Source organism: Pagrus major, chromosome 22, assembly GCF_040436345.1.
Source record: "Pagrus major chromosome 22, Pma_NU_1.0".
Taxonomy (NCBI): Eukaryota; Metazoa; Chordata; class Actinopteri; order Spariformes; family Sparidae; genus Pagrus; species Pagrus major.
In genome coordinates, this window is record NC_133236.1 from 26,233,819 (window position 1) to 26,252,238 (window position 18,420).

The following is an 18,420-nucleotide window of genomic DNA, read 5'->3' on the forward strand; positions in this document are numbered from 1 at the left end:
TGAAGGGAGAGTATGGAGCTCTGTCTGTGCCCTGTGCGCTCGTGTCCCCCCCCCTGCTGTGCAGTCACAACCTCCTGCTGTGCACTGAGGGTCTGGCTCAAATGACCATGAAGCTCTGGAGGTCTTGTTATTGTGTGTCAGTGAACGAGGCTCCGCTCCCCGTGCCCTCCCACCATCACCGCAGCAGCTCCCGCAGCCACACTGCAGCTCGGGAGTGAAGCACAAGGAGAGTGAGATGTCACCGACCTTGCACGCTGTCACATATGACACTCCAATCCGAGCATAGTGTTGCATATTGATTCGCCCGTGTGCGCTATTCCAAACTGTGACTGGCGTTTGCAGCGAAGCCAGCTCCTCTCCACACTTCACTGAGCTGTGTTGCCAGAAAGTTCTCTGCCAACTGTGCCAGAATTAATCAACGGTTTCTTTCAACAGAAACTTCACTGTTGTGTCTGTTCGAGAAAGTTTGTCTTTGAAAAGAGAAGTTTTCTTTCAACTTTAGTTTCTTTTGGACGGAAATAGTTCTTTTTTTGATGCCGTGCTTTAAGCAAATTGTGCAATAAATAATTGAAGCGAATGAGGCACTTTTGAAACTCATAATCCTGAGGTATAAGAAAGCACTCCAACCATTGAATACAATTTAATGTAAATGCAGTTGCTTCATTTTGATTACCTTTCCAGGTGATGCATATGAATGCGGGTCAATGTTGGGTCATGTTAATGAAAGGATTGAGGGATAGTGAAAGGACAAAAGAATACATTGTGTTAATTCTACACCATTACAACCTTGAAACTTTTGAATTTGGAGTTATTTGCACGAACCCATTTGATCTGAATCCTTTTAACAAGATCAGCTACAAAAGAAGGCAAATGAATTACAGTGTTTAGCTCAGTGACATGTGAATTATGAACCTAGCTGACCTCTCCTCTGGAGTCTTCACATCTCACCCTCTCCTCTCGCTTTCTTTTCTTCCCGCTGCCTGTGCTTATCACGCCCTCCCTCTCCATCGCTCTCTCCTCCCAGACTATTATATCAGCGGGGCTAGTATCATGAATAATGTGGGCTCCTTCTTTTCCTTTCTTTAGCTTTTTTGCATGCTGTGATTTAGCCTTTGGCCCCTTCGGCAGACTGGTAGGCTATTTTTGGAGCCCGGACCGTGGCAGGAGGAGCTAGAGATGAGGGAGTAGGAACAAATGAGGGAGGGAGCGCTCAGGCCGAGTATGGCTGCGTCTTCCCATCACAGCCTCAGCATCCAGCGCCTCGGGGAAGAGAAATGATTGGCTCCGAGTGTCTGGGCAAACACCGACTCCCACTCAGATAATGGTGTTGCACTGAGCGTGTATGCTCTTCACGTTCAGGAAGGCATTTGTTCATCTTGTAGCAAAATAAATCTCTTAATCTTAATATGGTGTTGATCTTGGGAGCAGATCTGTATGTTGCTTCTAATTTCGTCTTTTGATATTTAGTCTCGAGTCAAAAACAAACTTGGACTGAAGAAGAGCAGCACGCTGACAGTTGTGGTGTGGAGAGGAACAGACTCGAGCTGGAAGCTGTCTTCTCATGCTGTTTTTCTCTCTCTATTTGATCATCTGATGCCAGACTCAAAATCAGTACTCTGCCCATGTTTTGGGCTTTGCCTCCGGCTAGCCAAAACACTACAAATCAGTCAACAGTATAGAAATACCTCAGCTTCTTTGCTTGGTTATACCAATTAAAAGCTGGATACACACTGATTAATCTTCCTCTTTTTGCTTGTCCGTCTCTTTGTTTGTCTGTAGGTCCGGCCTGGGCTGGACCAGTAGCAGCGGTGAGCCAGCCCAGCCTCCTTCCCCACAGCTACGCCCTCCCCCAGCCGCCCTCCTTCAGCCACAGCGTGACCGCGCAGTCTCCCATCATAGGAGTAACCCCATCCATCCAGACACCGGTACCCCCGCAACACCCTCTCATGACCGCTCACTTCCAGCTGACGCCGCAATCCACCCAGCAGCCACCCTCCATGGTACTGAGCATGCCCAGCCAGCCTCCGTACCCCTCCGCTCAGCCCACGGTCGCACCCTCCGCCCTCACTGCCCAAGGCAACCAGGTGGTTCATCCAAACCCTCACAGCGTGATGGGCAACGGCCACTTAACCTCTCACCCAGGCCTCATCCAGCCCCCCGCCCTGCCTCTGACCAACGGACAGGCGGCGGCAGCAGCAGCGGCGGCGGCGGCAGCTCAGGCCCAGCCCACAGCTGCAGACAATCAGGACGGTCCTAACGGGCTGCAAATGCTGCGGACAGTCGGGATGGGGAAGTACGAGTTCAGTGACCCGGGACATCCGAAAGGTAAGCACAGACAGCCTCGGCTGACACACTCTGCAAAGGCGGAGGTTTTTCTTTTAGAATCGCTCTCTTCTAGCTACGGACCCTGCCACCACTAACTTTGAAAGGCTAAATCAAAGCAGATCTGTTCAGCCGGCAACTTCAGCTCAGGAGTGAATGCAAGCCAGGGAGGTGTTAGGTATTAAATCAACGTACTCTCAGCTCTCTATTCCTTGTGACCTCCCCTTATGTAGGGGCTGTGCTGGAATGAAACGCACAAGCCTCTGCCCTCTGTCTGTGCACCCGAGCAGTTTCAGATGCCACCAGTCATAAACAAGGCTGCAAACACTCAAGCAAGGGGCTGTTAAAATACAACTTGCAACCGGAGCCAATACACTTCAAAGCTGCTCCAAGGTCGCAGAGAAGGGACGTGCACCTAAAGCAGCAGTCAGATGGCTGTATCTGAAACCCTGTAATACTGCCTATATGGGATTCTTTGGAAACACGTTGTACTGATCTGGAACTACAATAAAAGCAGCGGCATATCTACTGTTGTGCTCCGAAATTGGTTGAAAGTGTGTCAGCTTCATCTCTCCTCCGCCCTCGGATTGCAACGCTCACAGGGCTTGCTAAACGCGAGGCAGGAAGGGAGCTTTCAGTCCCTGCCCTCACATCTCTCTCCGAAATCGTTTGAAGCCTTGTTGACTTGCGCTGTGTTTGTGAAGGTGCTTCACAGCCCTCGACTCGTGCCTGAGTCTGCAAGCCATAAATTGGTGTTTGGTTTAACCTTGGAAGTTTATGACGCGGGGCGCTGGAAACAGATGTTCGCAATTCCCCGACCAATTTTCACATTTAATGAAGCTTTTAATTTAGGTTTAGATTGTTTTCTTTTTCCTGACTCATTTTGATCAATAAAATGTGTGCAAATGAACTTGTAGATTGCGAAAAAGCAATTATTTTGGGGGGCCTGCCTGCGATACATTGGAATGAGACTGCAGGTAGAATTGGAAATGGATAATTAGACGGGCTCGTCGGCTTAGTCTGGCCTCTGTAGAACGAGAGCTTCTTAGCTTCTGTGTTGAATAGACTGTCGCGAACCATTAACCATGTACATGTCAAAATTTATTGACCTTCTTTTAACGGGCCAAAGAAGCTGGAGTTTAATTGGAATTACAGTATATGTACAGATCCATTTTACAGCAAAGGAAAGCGCTATAAGAAACACTGTTGCTGCGATTCATGTAATGAAAAAGTTAATATATCAGGCTGTGTTGTTACAGTGTGTGAGGGGCCAAAGGTAAAAATGTGCCACCGTCAATTTCTAGACATTATACGCTGTGGAAATCTTGTATAAGCTTCTATGAAGGTCAAACAGCAAGTAGAGGCACTTGAATATCACATCCCCTTCACCGTTTCAGTTGTTTTTATTCATCCTCGCCAGGCATTGAATAGACATTAGCAGGCATGTCATAGGGTAATGTCACAAGGACAGCAGAAAAAAGTTGAGCACGAGTAAATTAGCGGCCGTGACGCCTCTTCAGCAGCCCTCCTGAGTGGCGCAGCAGACCTCTCCTCTGACAGGAACACTTAACTTTGCTGCTGTAATCACAACAACGCCACCCCGTGCGCCCTGTCCCTCGGTCCCTGCCCACTGCCGTCGCTCTGTCTGCACTTTTCTGTCTTTCTGATTATCGCTCTTCTTCCTTATCCCTCCCTTCCTTCTGCCGTCTCACCCGTTTCCGAGAGGTCACAAATCCCGAGCTCCCCGCAGCTCTCACGCATTCTGTTTCAAATCAATTAACACTGCATATAAATGTGCCGAGGGTGCCTCCTGTCCGGAGCCGCAAATATGGAAGGGTCAGCTCGCTCGACCTGGCCGTTCTGGCTCGATTCCGTCACAATTATCTCAGACGTGCTTGCTTTTTTTTCCCGCTCAGACAACAAAAACAAAATAAAAGTAGTTTGTGAAGAGAAATTAAAGCAGCCAGGGGTTAGAGTTCAGCGTTGCTGCAGCCCTCTAATGGCTGAGTTGAGGATAAGACGGTTGGCAAATCTGATCCCAGTGCTGCAGAGATTGTGGGTTACATGCGCGAGGCATAAAACTAGATGGCAAACAAAGTCAAGCACACACACAAACAGACAGACGTGATGTATCTCTTGTTCTTTTGCTCCTCACAAACACACACACAGGCTGTACTCCTCAAGAAATATATATTGGTAAAATGCAATAAAAACCTGTGTTTACACCTGGCGCACACACACACACACACAATCTGGACGCACTCATACAGGATGAGCCAAGTCAGTGCTTCTGGGTTAAAAGCAAACAAAGAGACTACATGACTGACTGACATGTGGAAGACTTTACAAGCAAATTTAGGCATTAATGTAGTAATGTAGTTCTGGAGAAGAAATTCAAACTCATAATTCTAATATTTACAATATTAATGAGGTAACAATACAAACTCGGACATATTTATTTTTTTCTATAACTGAATAAACACAGAGGAAAATAAGGTCCTCAGAACACTGTTTGAAGCTAGAAAGGTGGCCAAATATAAACAGAGTGAAACAGTATGAAACTGTGTCGTCCTTTAAGGACAGTGTGCCAAGAGAGTTTGTTTAGGCATGAAAAAAATGTAGTCGTCTTTCTCTCCTATGTAGTAGGAGAGAAAGACGACTAGTACACGTTTAAAATCATTTAAACTATAAGGCTGTGCTGCAGTGTTTGCTTGCAGCACTCAAAGCCAGCCATGCATCTCACGTCCGAGGGTTTCTCCGATGTCATTACCGGACAAACAATTTAAATACTAAAGCCACTACTTAAGTGATTGTGCTGTTGCATTAAAAACAGGCTTTAGCCTCTAGACACAATGCTAGTAAGCGCTGATGTGCAGAGGAGGTTTTGTGGCTTTTTGATGGCAAAGGCCTGGATCTTGGAGGAGCTGACAGAGCTCTTCCTCCTTAATCCAGACGCACAACAGGCTGCTGTGTGTATGTGTGTGTGTGTGCCTGTGGGTGTGTTTGTGTACGTCCAGAATGCGTGTGCGGTTGCACGCGTGCACAACTTCTTGGGTGTGACTGCATGGATGTTTTGTCAGATGTCAGCCTCACAGCCTTAAAGCCAAACACCACAGTGACAGAAATCACACTCCGTGTTTGATTTGGCTTTGCCTTCAAAGGGAGCAATTTGTCTTCGCTCTGCATCAGTGGGCACATCAACAACTGTGTGCTCCTCTCTCCGTGGGTGTATGTGTCTGTGTGTGTCTGTGTATCTGTCTGCTATTTGTCTGTATTTCTGTTTACAGTATAGTATAGTTAGGGTGTTTGTATATGTCTGTGTAAATGCCATATGTTTGTGTGCCTGCGTGTGTGTTTGTGTGTGTGTGTGTGTGTGTGTGTGTCTGTCTGTGTGTGTGTGTGTGTGCGTGTGTGTGTGTGTGTGTGTGTAGATTCACACAGAGCAGCTTGAAGGCAGCTTTAACCTCATCACCTACTGAGATATGCCAGTCACCAGGCTGTGATCTGCCTGCCTGGTTTCTCCATCCACAGCAGGGCATTTCATAATACCTGCCTGTCAAAGTGTACAGCATCACTCCACACCTTCTCGCAGGTTGTTAATTTCCTTCACTCCACCCACTCCTCGCTCATTTTTTAATGACTTCTATTTGTTTCTCTTAACTGCAGATAAAAACTTTGGAAAGCTTCAAGGAGCCATATTATGCTAATTTTCAGGCTCATAATTTTATTTTGGGCTACTGCTATAATAGGTTTACATGCGTTAGTGCTCAAAAAACCCATCAGTTTACTCCTTCTGTCCAGTGCTGCAGCTCTGTATTCCCCCTCTGTCTGAAATGCTCCGTTTTAGCTCCTATCTCCCCCTCCCGAATACCCAGTCTCCTCTCATTGGTCAGCTCAAACATGCCTGAGCCAGCACCGTTAACAACAACAGAGAAGTTGTGCCGAGTCCTGCGAGGCATTAATTATGTAAATGTGTGACTCTGTGACGTGGCGTGATGTCATAAAGTCATGGAATTAAAGGCGGGACTACTGTCGATGCATTTCAGGCGCAGTGTTTTCTGCGGGAGAGAGGAGCTTCTGTTGATGCAGACTTTCGTCTTTTTCACTTTGAAGATCTTCTACATGTACAAGAACATATAAAACACTGAAGGAAAGAAGAAACAATTAAAAAGCATAATAGGTCTCCTTTAAATAATCCATCTACGTCTGCAGTGGCGATCCAAGCTGTCAGCACATTTTGTGAAAAAGTGGGAATACGGGATGACGGATTTTGCTGTTATAAAAGGACAGTAATGGGGAAAAAAACAACAAAAGAGCAGGACACAGGCGGAGGCGAGAAAAGAGGAGATAGATGCACAGAGAGGCTGAACATGAGAGAGAGGGTGATGCTGAGAGCGGAGTCGGTGTGTGTCTATTGACCAAGTCATTAAAATCGATGGCTGTCTTGATGAATATCAGCCAGGGGAAGCTAGTGCCGAGCTCAGCAGGGACACATTCGCCGGCTTGCAGAGTGGATTGAGCACCATTTAAAGGCAGCTCACGACTGGAAAACGCATTAATATCAAAATGAAGTTATTATTTCCACATATCCAAGCCTGTTTTAAAGGTTACCACTGTTGCCACTCCAGATATGTTTGTGATATTGTTTGCCCAGCTAAGGATGAACTGAGAACTGAGGACTCGGGCAACTTTGGCAGCTACGTTGTGGTCGAGCGGCACTGTGACACTCAAGACAATGCTGTTTTTGTAGTTAAAGGTGCACTGTGTAGTTTTGGAGAAGAAATCCAAACTCAGAATTGTAACATTTACAATATTAATGAGAGAATAATACAAACTAGGAAAATTTTATATGGATCATATATATATGTATATGTATATATATATATATATATATATATACATGTATTGTTTAGTTTCTCGTTGAAATTTCTTCCCGAAAACTACATAGTGCACCTTTAATGGTCTAAAAATAACGAGAAGGTGAAGCGCAGTCGAGGGTTGAGATTGAAGTTTTGGGTGACTGACTGATCCGTGGGGCCACCTGCTGCCGTACTGAGCATGTGCCGCGGCTCCTCGCCTCTCCTCTCATGTCAAACATCATTTTAGCGCTTCCTTCCGCCTCGCCGGCCTTCACCGGTCCCGCTCTGCTCTCTCTCTCTCACACGTCAGTAGAGACTCACACATGCGCACAGACGACCGCAAGCACGAAACACACACACACACACGCACAATAATAAGAGAGGAGAGAGTAGACGCAGTCCTCCACGGCCCCGCACGATATCTAGCAGCACCCAGCCTCCCCTCTGCCCAGGAAGTTCATCTTCCAGTCAGCTCACATCAGCCATCATCTGGGGACCGAGCAGCTCTGGAGCTGCGAGTGAATGCAATTAAGATGCCTTGCTGAGTTAAGATCAGTGTTGTACTTTGCTACGGGGGGGGAGACCGGCGCAGCCTCACATCCACCACCGCCCTCACCTTTCCTCCGCTGTGACCGTTTCATCTGCCTTATCTGCCTCAGTCAAACCTTGACCTCAATGAGATTTTAATTATGTATTCATTTTTGTTTACCTTTGGACCAAGCATATTGGCACTGCGATATTACTGTCCACTCGCCTGTTGGTTCTTTGCACACGATATTAGCACTAAGTGAGGAAATGATACGTCGGCAAATCGGCGAGATAGTGACTGTTTACAGGGCTGTTTATTGAAGGGAGAGGACTGCCTCTTTCTTGAAGCTGAAACCTTTTTGGAAGTCGACTTCCCCTTTAATTGGGTCGTTTACGATGATGTCACTGGATTTGATAATGACACTTCATCTCTGGACTCATCTGTCACCTCAGAGATATTTACGTCGATGGACTGAAGTAGCTACAGTTATTAAACAGACATAAAGCATACGGTATTATCAGTTATTATTATTGATGCATAAATATTCACTTTGATTCGACCACAAGAATATACTGCTCGCACGACAGGCCGTTCAAACCAGTTATTAAAAACACAGCCAGTTTGTGATAGCCGCACTGAGACCATTAATCACAGCAAGCACATTCATTAAACCCTCCGCTTCCCCCTTTCTCTCCCTCCGTCTCTCTTGTGCTTGATAGAGTGCAGAGGATCTCCACTACATCCTCGCTGCAAATTACACAAAAGTACGCCCTTTCAATGTGACAAATACGATACTGGATCTGGTTGTAAGAGTTGTACGACTTTTCTTTTTCTTTTAAAAATTTCAATTTCCAATATGCTGACTCGGATCAGCGTCTGCCGGAATAAGCAGTGGTAAATTAATTAAAGTCAGCGCGGTGTTGTGCTGGGCGATTATCTTAAAGCTATCCACATCAGGATTAGCTAAAGCAGAACTGGGGTTATTATGATTCCAAAACAGGCTTAACTTGGAATATGAAATGCATGGATTTATAAAGTGTGTTTTTCCCTCTCTCCCTCTCTCTCTCTCTCGCAGCATTCCTTAATTCTAGGTAGCTCTGGTGGAAATGGGATTCACAAGAGCCGGGAATGTTGCAAATTATTAATGAGGTTGAAATTTATTCCAATCACTGTGGACTTGAGTGTGTGCAGGTACTTGTGTTAAATGAGTGCGTGCAGTACCATGGTGATATGCTTATGACTAACCTTGGCGCATGAGTCCATAATGGGGGCCTACATGCTGTATGAACGATATTGACTCAAACATCTCATTTTTAGAAACGGCCACGCTTGTGTTCAGATGAAGCTGACGTTGTCTCTTTAACTTTGCTGAGGATGACGTCCATTGAGATGTTTGTAGTACACTCCAGCTCTCAGGAGAGAGCAAAAAGGATGAGGGTGGTGGTGGTGGTTGGGGTGGGGGTGGCGAGGAAACGTGAGGTGAGCAGCGGCGGCGTGTCATAAGCGGGGGAAAGGAAAGCTGCTCGCCCTCGTTCTTTCTCTCCCTCGTTATCGTATTTTAAAGGAGAGGAGCCCCGCCAGGAGCCCCATACATTATATCCCCCCACAGTTAATATAGGGACGGCGGATAGCTCATTAAGATTGATCATTCCTCGTCCACCTCCTCCATGCAGAACGCGGCGTCGGCTTCATTAATCACCGGGATTTCAAGATAAAGCTCAGTGGCGGCACAGTCGCAGGACCCGGAGCCTGACAGCCCCGGCTCCTACATGCATAATCACAGACGCCGTGCAGCCGAGGAGCAGCCGCCCGGCTCCCCGCCACGCTAGAGGGGGCACCACGTCCACGCCTCCCTCCCCTCCTCCATCCTTTCCTCAACCTATACTCTCCTCCTCTCTTCCTCCCCACCTGTCCTCCTCACTGCAATTGTCTGTCTGTTTCTTTCACTCGGCTCCACTCCCACTCCCGGCATCATCCCTCCCATGCTGTTGTCTCTCAGCATCCCCTCCAGCCCACCTTCCCACCACCCTAACATCCACCTGCTTCCCATACCCACTTATAGCCTCTGCTTTCTTCCCTCTTCCCCTCTCCTCTCTCATCCTCTATATCTTCCTGCCTCAGCGTACCTGCCACCTGTATTTAAGCTGTGCCTCTCTAACTTTTCTCTCCACCTGCCTGGTTTTTCTACTCCATTGATGCTGGAGTTGTTAGCCCGTTTCTCTAATAGCCTGTTTTTTTTAGCATGGTAATGCCTTGGTTAGAAAGTGGCAGTGGAAAGTTTAAAAGGAGAAGGGGATTAAAGAGAAAAAACATCAGCCCAGTCACCCCAGATTGCTCATTTGCCTGTGACAGCTGGAAGCAAGTTTCAGATGACTGTTTTAATCAAAAACGCCCAATCAGACCTTCCCTTTGGCCTTATTACCTGCGCTTAAAGTCTGCACTTTCTGTCCAGTGCCTCAGCTAGCTGATTGAGAAATGCAAGCACTTGATTTTTAATGGGAAATCTGAACGACTCATCATTTAAATCATCTGCTACTGTTTGAGGTTAACATGCACAGATGGTCAAGGTCCCGTCTGTCAGAGCTGTGATGAAAAAAACAAGAAAACTTTCTTTCTCTGCCTTCCCAGCTCCTTTTGATTACATTTTGTTCGTTAAATAAAGATGGGAGGATTTAAGTTTGCTTGGTTTAGTCAACATCAGGTCTTTAATCTACTCAGTTTTTCGTGTTGGTTATAGTCCAGGGGTTGCAACCTCAGGTCAGTTTCTGTTTACTGTCATATTTTCAATAGATTCCTTGAAGTCTTGGCTCGTCTAGCCTTATGCAACAAAATAATAAGCACATACAAAATATGGTGTAGTTTAAATGCATCAGAAATGGTCCTTCTCTCTGCTAATGCTTATTCCAAGTGTGTTCCAAATGTTTTTTACTTGCGATTTAATTGAAATAATAGATATAGTTGAAATGCTAGCTAAAGTAGGCTAACGGCTAAATGGTTGAAATAGTTTAAAATGATAGATAAATGCTTGAAATGCTTAGCTATAGTAGGCAATGGGATAAATGGTTGCAATAGTTAGCTAAAAGTAAGGGCTAAGTAGCCTAGTTAGCGCAAAATAGTTAACGTCTAGCTTCTGCTTTTGAGATATCAGTAAATTAGAAACTTTGTTCATGTAGCAGTCATACAAAAACTGTGGAAGTGACGGTTTTGTATGGTCAACGATTTGTATCTGCACATTACTTGAGCAAATGCACTTAGTAACGTTCCACCACTGCTTTTGAGTACTTTAAAGGCAAATTTAGAGCTTCGTTTTAATCTTCTCATGTATTTCTGGGTTCAAAAAACAGATTATAGCACACACGCTGCGAGTAAATGTGTTGTCTGGATTTGCTATGAAATGTGAGACTGCGTTGCTCGAAGCTGTAGTATCATGCATTGAGTATTCGGGAGAGGTCCGGCGCTGGAACTGTGCCATTTGCCCACAGGAAACGTGCGCTGCCCTCAGTTATGTGGGAGCAAATTGATTTGTGTGTACAGCGGTGTCAAACTGAACGGAGGGTTACACTTCAAATGGGTCTGAATCTCAAGCACCTCGTGTCAGAGACTATCTGATATGACAGGATTAATTGCCACAAGTCAAATGTCGATGTGTTATTCGGCACATCAGCCCATGAAAAAAGGCGGTAATGCATTATCAATGAGGCCGAGTGTAAACACAGCAGATGTTACCAGGAAGCCAGTCAATAGCGGATGTTTCTCGCTAATGAGAAGGCGTAATTGCAACGGGGAGGGAGCTCGCTATCCAAAACAGCAGCAGATGTGCCGCAAACATCTCAGCAAAAAAAATCCAGAAGAAGTTGAGCAGCATTAGCTCGTTGATGTTCACGGTGTGCACGCTTATCTGAATGGATAGTCAAACTTTTTTCCTTACCCAGAAACTTTTAAATGCACGCAGGGCATCTAATAAATATTAATGACAGGACCAGACATTAGCCAGAATGGCCCCCATCTTCAACTCATTATTCCACACTCTTAGAGCAGAGCAACAGGCTTAGCATGTGAAAATATATAATTCTTTTGTGACTAAGACAAATGATAATGGCCTGAATTGCAATCAGGAGATCTTTGTGGGCTAGCGGTGCACTATGTAAGCTTGATGGACTTAAAGTCTTCCTTAGCAGTAAGATAGAAGACGATGAGATGCTGAAAACAGCAATATGCTCTATTAGGTTACAGAATGCGTTCTGTAGCTAGAGGCTGCAGCTCTGAATTATACTGTTGATTATTATCATAATTGTGCTACAGGAGTCATTGTGCCCGCTCTTCTCCCTCAGATACAGAAATTGTTTTCTTTTGTAATGCAGCTTGCCGGAGTGAGGATAAAAAGTATTGTATTGGGGAGTTAAACTTATATTACAACTTTACAAGGACACGCCGGCGATACACATACGCATTGGAGCATGCTAGACACAATCAGAATTTGCGGGCCAGTCCAGTCTTCTAATAGATTGTTTTCTATCCCTGGAGAGACATGGAGAAAGAGAGAAGCAGATGGAAAGGAGGAGAGGAGGAGGTGAACGAATGAGAGAGAGAGAGAGAGAGAAAAGAAATCTGATGAAATGCAAAGATTACTCGCCTGACTCCACTGTAGGCTCCGGGAGCTCATCTCAGGTGTGCAGTCTGCTGAGAAGACTCCCACATACAACCTAACCCCACCACTAACCTTTCTGCTCGAGCTGCTCTGACTTTCACAAAGTTTACCCAGTAAACACACATTGTCTTCAGGGGGAGATGTGACATTTATCTCAAGCTGCACTGGTGACATGGGATTTTTTTTTTTCTCTCTCGTTGTTGTTGTTGTTTTTCTGAGCGTGTGCTTCGGTGTGTGTAGTTGTCCTGCTGTTTCGGGTCAACCTCGGATGAAAGAAACGTAACCCATGTGCAAAGCTGGTATGGAATGTACACAAACCAAAACTCATAAACACGGTCGAGGTGTGAGACGAGCTGGGGGGAGCGTATCTACATTCTCTCACACATTCGCTGGCATCTGCGCTCGACCACTAGTACGTGCCCGGTTCCTAAATGTGAAGGGTAGTGGAGGGCTTGGCACAGCTGATACTGCTGGTTCCAGGCTGCAGTTGGAGGCAGCAGAGTAGAACGTAACTTTAAACTTTTAATTAGTGCTTAAGTGGAGTTTGCACTGTGTTTTATTTGGGGTTTATTTGCACTCAGAAAGGTAAAAACAACCTTACAGCCACTCTTAAAAGGCCATGCGCATAATTTCCATATTCATACTCAAGTATTTTCAACATTGAAATTTTGAATTTTGTTTTTTATTTATGGTCGCTAATGCAAATACGACCCGCAGAGCCGGCTTCGTTTCCTCCTCCACAGCGGCAGCAGTGACTGGGGTCTTTGGTTTTTTTCTCCCACTCGCAAAATCACCTGGAGCACTTTGTGTCACCTCACACTTCTGAGTTGAAAAGCTTTGAATATAACAAATTTTAAAGTCAAGTACCCTACTTTATATATGACAGCACTTTTGTGGAAGTGTTAGATGTAAGAGACCTTGAGCTACAGAGCTACTGCTGCATGTGCTGTGAATGAAGACGAATATTCATATTTGGAATTATAAGGTGCAGACTGGTGTGCCAGACTGGTGTGCTGAAAATCAAAATATTGAATAGCCACATTCTGGGACTTTTGGAGCCGAGTTGCAATCATTCAGCTTCCCAACACCTGGATTACTGCTGTAATGGCAGTCAAATGCTCTGCTGCCCTCCAGCACACCTCCTAATACTGTGGCATGTTGGTAACGACTCTCTAATCACTTCTCCAGCTCCTTACAACAACTATGTGTCGTGTCATGGACGCGCCCTTGCTCGGTCATTATAACCGTATTGTATAAGAATGCCAGCAGACAGCTTAAATAAGATTACAGGTTTAGTTTTTAATTTTTAATGTTTGTTTGTAAGAGTTTTCTGCCCCGAGTTCTAAAAGTTCCAGTCAGAAAACTCTCACTTCAGATGATGAAATGCCAGAGTTCGCTGACTACCTGACGGACGGCCCGGAGACAGGTCTGATATTTGTTGTAGTCGTGATGTTGTGGTTTTTAAGGTCAGTTCTCATTCTCGGTGAGCGCCTGGCACAGAGGTGAGCCAGAAAAAACTGACTAACAGAAACCTGTGTTTGTTTGTACCGAGCGGGCCTCGGGTTCTGCATGTGAGTAAGTGTGACACACTCTCACATCCGGATGCTCTGAAAGAACTTGGATGCTCAGTCATCCCCCTCTCAAGGTGAAGTACAACTGAAACATAGTTTGCGCAGATGTTGTCTGAAAGGTTGCATTCATACCGATGAACAGGACCTGCATCCAGATGATTCATTTCACTCAATTAGCCCCCGTTTTTTCCCACTGGGGTTTAGGATGTGGGTGAGACAGAACTCTGGCCCTTGCAGTAATTTATATGAAATAGTGACTTAGCAATTTAATTAAAAAGGAAGATGGAGAAGTGTTGCACACCCACTCACTTCTAATCAAATCCCCTCTAAGCATACAGTATGTTATCTACACCAGCCAGTGACTCCTCATGAACACGACATTGTTACAAGGATTATTCTCTCATGACATTGTCTTGTTCAAAGTTGTACGTGTGTGTGTGTGTGTGTGTGTGTGTGTGTGTGTGTGTGTGTGTGTGTGTGTGTGTGTGTGTGTGTGTGTGTGTGTGTGTGTGTGTGTGTGTGTGTGTGTGTGTGTGTGTGTGTGTGTGAGGGCACATTTGCATGTGTGTTTCAGTTCTGCATATGCATGGCTGCACGTGTGTGTCTCTTTGCATCAGCGCTCGTGTGTTCCCGCACAATGACATTGTCATCTGTTGTGGTGTGGTGGCTGAATCGCTCAACCCCCCGAGCTGAGCCAGACAATGACGTCCTCCGTAATGCTTAAGCAGGATGTTTGCTTATCTGTGATGGGGTCCAGTACACTTTTATAATTTCATGTGGCACTCTGTAAAAAAAAGAAAACTAAAATCCATGTTGGCATCTTGCCTTTTTGGCACGATGACAAACAAGCCAATCCACAAACTCAAGGCTTAAGCTTGGCCTGAGTAGCAAAAAGTGGGCTTTTTAAAGCATGCAGGCCTGTGTTCCTAAAGCATTTTATCTCAGTACCCCCAAAGCAGCTCTTATTAAAAGTACGGAGTTCTTGGATGTTCTTTTCATAAAGTTCATCAGAACAACTTTTGAAAAAAGAAATTTAAATGGCACAGTAAGACGCTGGAATCTCAATATTGAGGCATTTAAGAGTAATTGTGATTAATGAATAGATGATTAAACAGTGTGGTGGTTATCAACCCATTTATCTAAATCCATTATTAGCTTTGGAAGAATTTTCTTATCCTTTTAGTAGCTATATTGCTTCATTTCAACTAGCAATTTGCAGAATGCTCAGAGTAATAGAGGAAAAATAAATCATCCAATCAGAGGCTGTTGCTATGGAACGTTTTGGCTAATGCCTCTTGACAATATAAATACATCTACTGGCCATAGAAACAATGATATGGGCACACCTCTATATTTTGGCATATGTGCCTCGGCTTGGTGGTACATACTGTGGTTGTCTGTTGTGATTGGCTGTCACTAAACCAGCAGTGGCAATTGGCTGCCAGTCAGCCAATCAGAGCCTTCATCCCAACTGCACACCTCTGTCTACTTCCAGTTGCAGAAAAAGGACAGAAAAGCTACTCATCACCGGAGCAGTTCGTTCAACTAATTAATTTATCATTTTTAGTTAATTCAGCGCTCATCGTATCTCATTAGTCCATCTTTCTGCCCCGCTCACTTTATTTTGTGAACAAATATTTAGTTAAAAAACCCCATTTTACCTTTTATTCTGCGTGTGAAGAGGCTGTCAAAGCCGGACTGACAGACTGAATTGTGATTACGCTCCTGACCACATCAACCTAACAAATTAACATCAAGTTGCCTTCAAAGTGCTGTCGGAAAACATCAGAATGCTTGGTTCAGATGGCATGAATCACATAAGCATGTGGGTAAATATGTCAGGGAAATTAAGGGGTTTTTATGTGATGGCCAGGTTACTGAGACATGACATTTATGACACAGAGCATGGAAACTTTATGTTTTGATCTCAGAAATAGGCTATATTTGGGTTCAAAATTAGGATATTGACTTTAATATAATATCGCAATATCTTTAGTCTATACAGAAACGCACAATATATATCTTGATGATTTGAAATCTTTGTAATGTGAAGTGTTGGTAGGCCACATGTGACGCATCAGAGCTCTGAAGTAAGGTTGGCGTGCAACTTCTTTATGTGAAGCTGTCATCTCAGCTCAGCCGATACTGTATGTGGAGAAACGTGAATAATATTATACGTCCCGTGATCTACTGTCGTAAAGATGCCAGTCAACCTCACAGACAAAACAGGTGGCGAGCATTAAGTTAGCACTAAGCTATTTTCCACTTGTAAAAGAGTTAAACATGAAAACGGTGTTTCCATTTCTCCGAATGCTCGAATGGGAGTTATATTTCAGTGATGTTCGATGGGAAAAAAAAAGAAAAATCCAAGCATGGCACGTTAATATAGTTGGACGGGATTGTCACATTAGTAGTTTGGCACCATATTGACTTTCACATTCCTGCAGGTCCAAAAGCGAGTTTAAAACCAGCCAAGTGAGGAGTGCTGCACTGGCAAAGACATGTCAGAAAGCTATAAAGGGACCACACACACACACACACACACACACACACACACACACACACACACACACAAAAAATTAGGTTTCCAGGAATATAAACCTACACGCATCTTTGATGATGTGTCATTGGATATTCTAGCATTGAAGTCCATGCAATTACTCCTATTTCTCTTTAAATGCTTTTTTAAAAAAATTTTTTAAGTCTACTAGGCTTTCCCGTCATGTTACCGGATCAGGTGACAACCAGTATTATTACTCCTGCACACCGTAATTAACGGCCTGCTTTGAGTAAAAAAACCCATTTCTGTCCATGCTGTAATGAAGACTTTTTTGAATGCCTCCGACTTTCTCTGAACTTTTTTTTTTGGAAATGAATTCAGGCATCGTGACTTGATTTTTTATTTATTTTTTTAGTTTAAAATGCTTTCAGCTGGAACAAACTCTACACTCCTCCTTTGAATTATTTTGGAACAGAAGTCATGTCCCAGTTATTCTCGTGGTGGAGTCACATTCCCTGTGATGCATCTGTTGTAGGTTAAACTCACTCTGCTTTGATTGCAGTAGATGTGCAGTGCTTTACACTTTTATTTGTGTCGTTTACCAGCGTGAAATGGAGAAAAGTAACAGTTATCTTGGAAATTGCAAATTGGAAAATTGATTTAACGCACGTAATTGAAAGTTTTGCTTCAGCTTAGATACTCTGATGACTAGCTTTCTGTTAGTTAATGTGTTTTTTTAAAATGTACTTTTCCTCCAAAATAAGAACATTTTGACATCAGTAATATTACAAAGGCACAGTAAGATAAATCCTTAACACCAGTTATTTTTTAATTAACTGTGATACAGATATTTTCTGGATCTTAATTTTCTTTATACTGTTGCCATCCTTGTAAAAAACAGATTTAATGATCTGCTTTATTCCCGTATCAGTTCTATATTTTAACAGACCACAGTAGTAAAAACATCATTACACAGCAGAGAGAAAGATATAGCAAATGGCTTTATTTTTCTGAAAGAGTACCTTTAAAGTTGTAACATGCTTGTTGAAATTTTGTTTTCATTTAAGTATGGATAGGTTAAAGGTATACTACTTAGTTTCGGGGAAGAGACTTTAACCAGGATGTATATATACCCAAACAAACTAAATAAACTAACTCTCTTCATTTTCATGACTGAACAAACAAACTGATCTTAAAGGACAACACAATTAAATCTGCTTGTTTATTCAGTTATGGAAAAGAGAAAAATGTTTTTTGTTTTTTTTGTTTTTTAATTATGAAATTCTGAGTTTTCTTCCCTGCAGCTACATAGTGCCCCTTTAAGGCTCACTGTTGCTTAGGCAACCATTTTCCCAAAAACGTCCTCCCCCTCGCTTAACTTTTGTTAGTTTCAGGAGCAGAAACTCTGCGACAGTAAATCTTTTCTTTTTTTTCTCACATGAACTGCAGTTTAAAATAGCTGCATCAGCCAGGGAGGAGATTCTTTGAGCTGTAATGTCATAACTGCAGCACTGAATGTAAATGTTAACCTCCTGTGAACTGTAACCGAGCCCGACCTGTAACGTACAGTGTACACATACAGTATGTATTTTCTACTCTGTCTTCAGAGGATTATCAGAGGAAACTTTTTCTTCCCCACCCTCTGATCAAACGTTGCTGCGCCTGAAGGAAGGAACAGACATGACGGTGCTCCTGTTTGCTAGCCACAGGAGTATCCTCTTGTTAAAACCTGTTTGAGCAAGTATGACCGCTTGTCACCTACCGTCCCCCTCCTGCCTGGCTAATGAGGGAGCCGCTGCACCAGCCGGGGACCAGAGAAATTCTCCTCAGACACAAAGAACAAGAGAACATTGCATGACATCCTGTCACACTGCTTCAGCAGGCCGCACGGATGCTCCCAGGGCTCTATTTGTTTATGTTCCTCCACCTCCTCTCAGCCTGTGCTTGGATTTGCCTCGACTTTGTTCTGCTAGTGCAGATTGTTTGCTTCC

At 44.2% G+C, this 18,420-nt stretch overlaps 1 protein-coding gene across 5 annotated transcripts in view; it reads left to right on the plus strand.

Moving 5' to 3' along the window:
• Positions 1 to 18,420, plus strand: part of LOC141017540 (kelch-like protein 29) — a 214,464-nt gene that overhangs the window by 110,599 nt on the left and 85,445 nt on the right. For all 5 annotated transcript variants that reach the window (XM_073492229.1, XM_073492227.1, XM_073492231.1 and 2 more), the window contains one exon: positions 1,780 to 2,325. In XM_073492229.1, the coding sequence (XP_073348330.1) occupies positions 1,780 to 2,325 (546 nt within the window). The remainder of the gene's footprint in view (positions 1 to 1,779; positions 2,326 to 18,420) is intronic.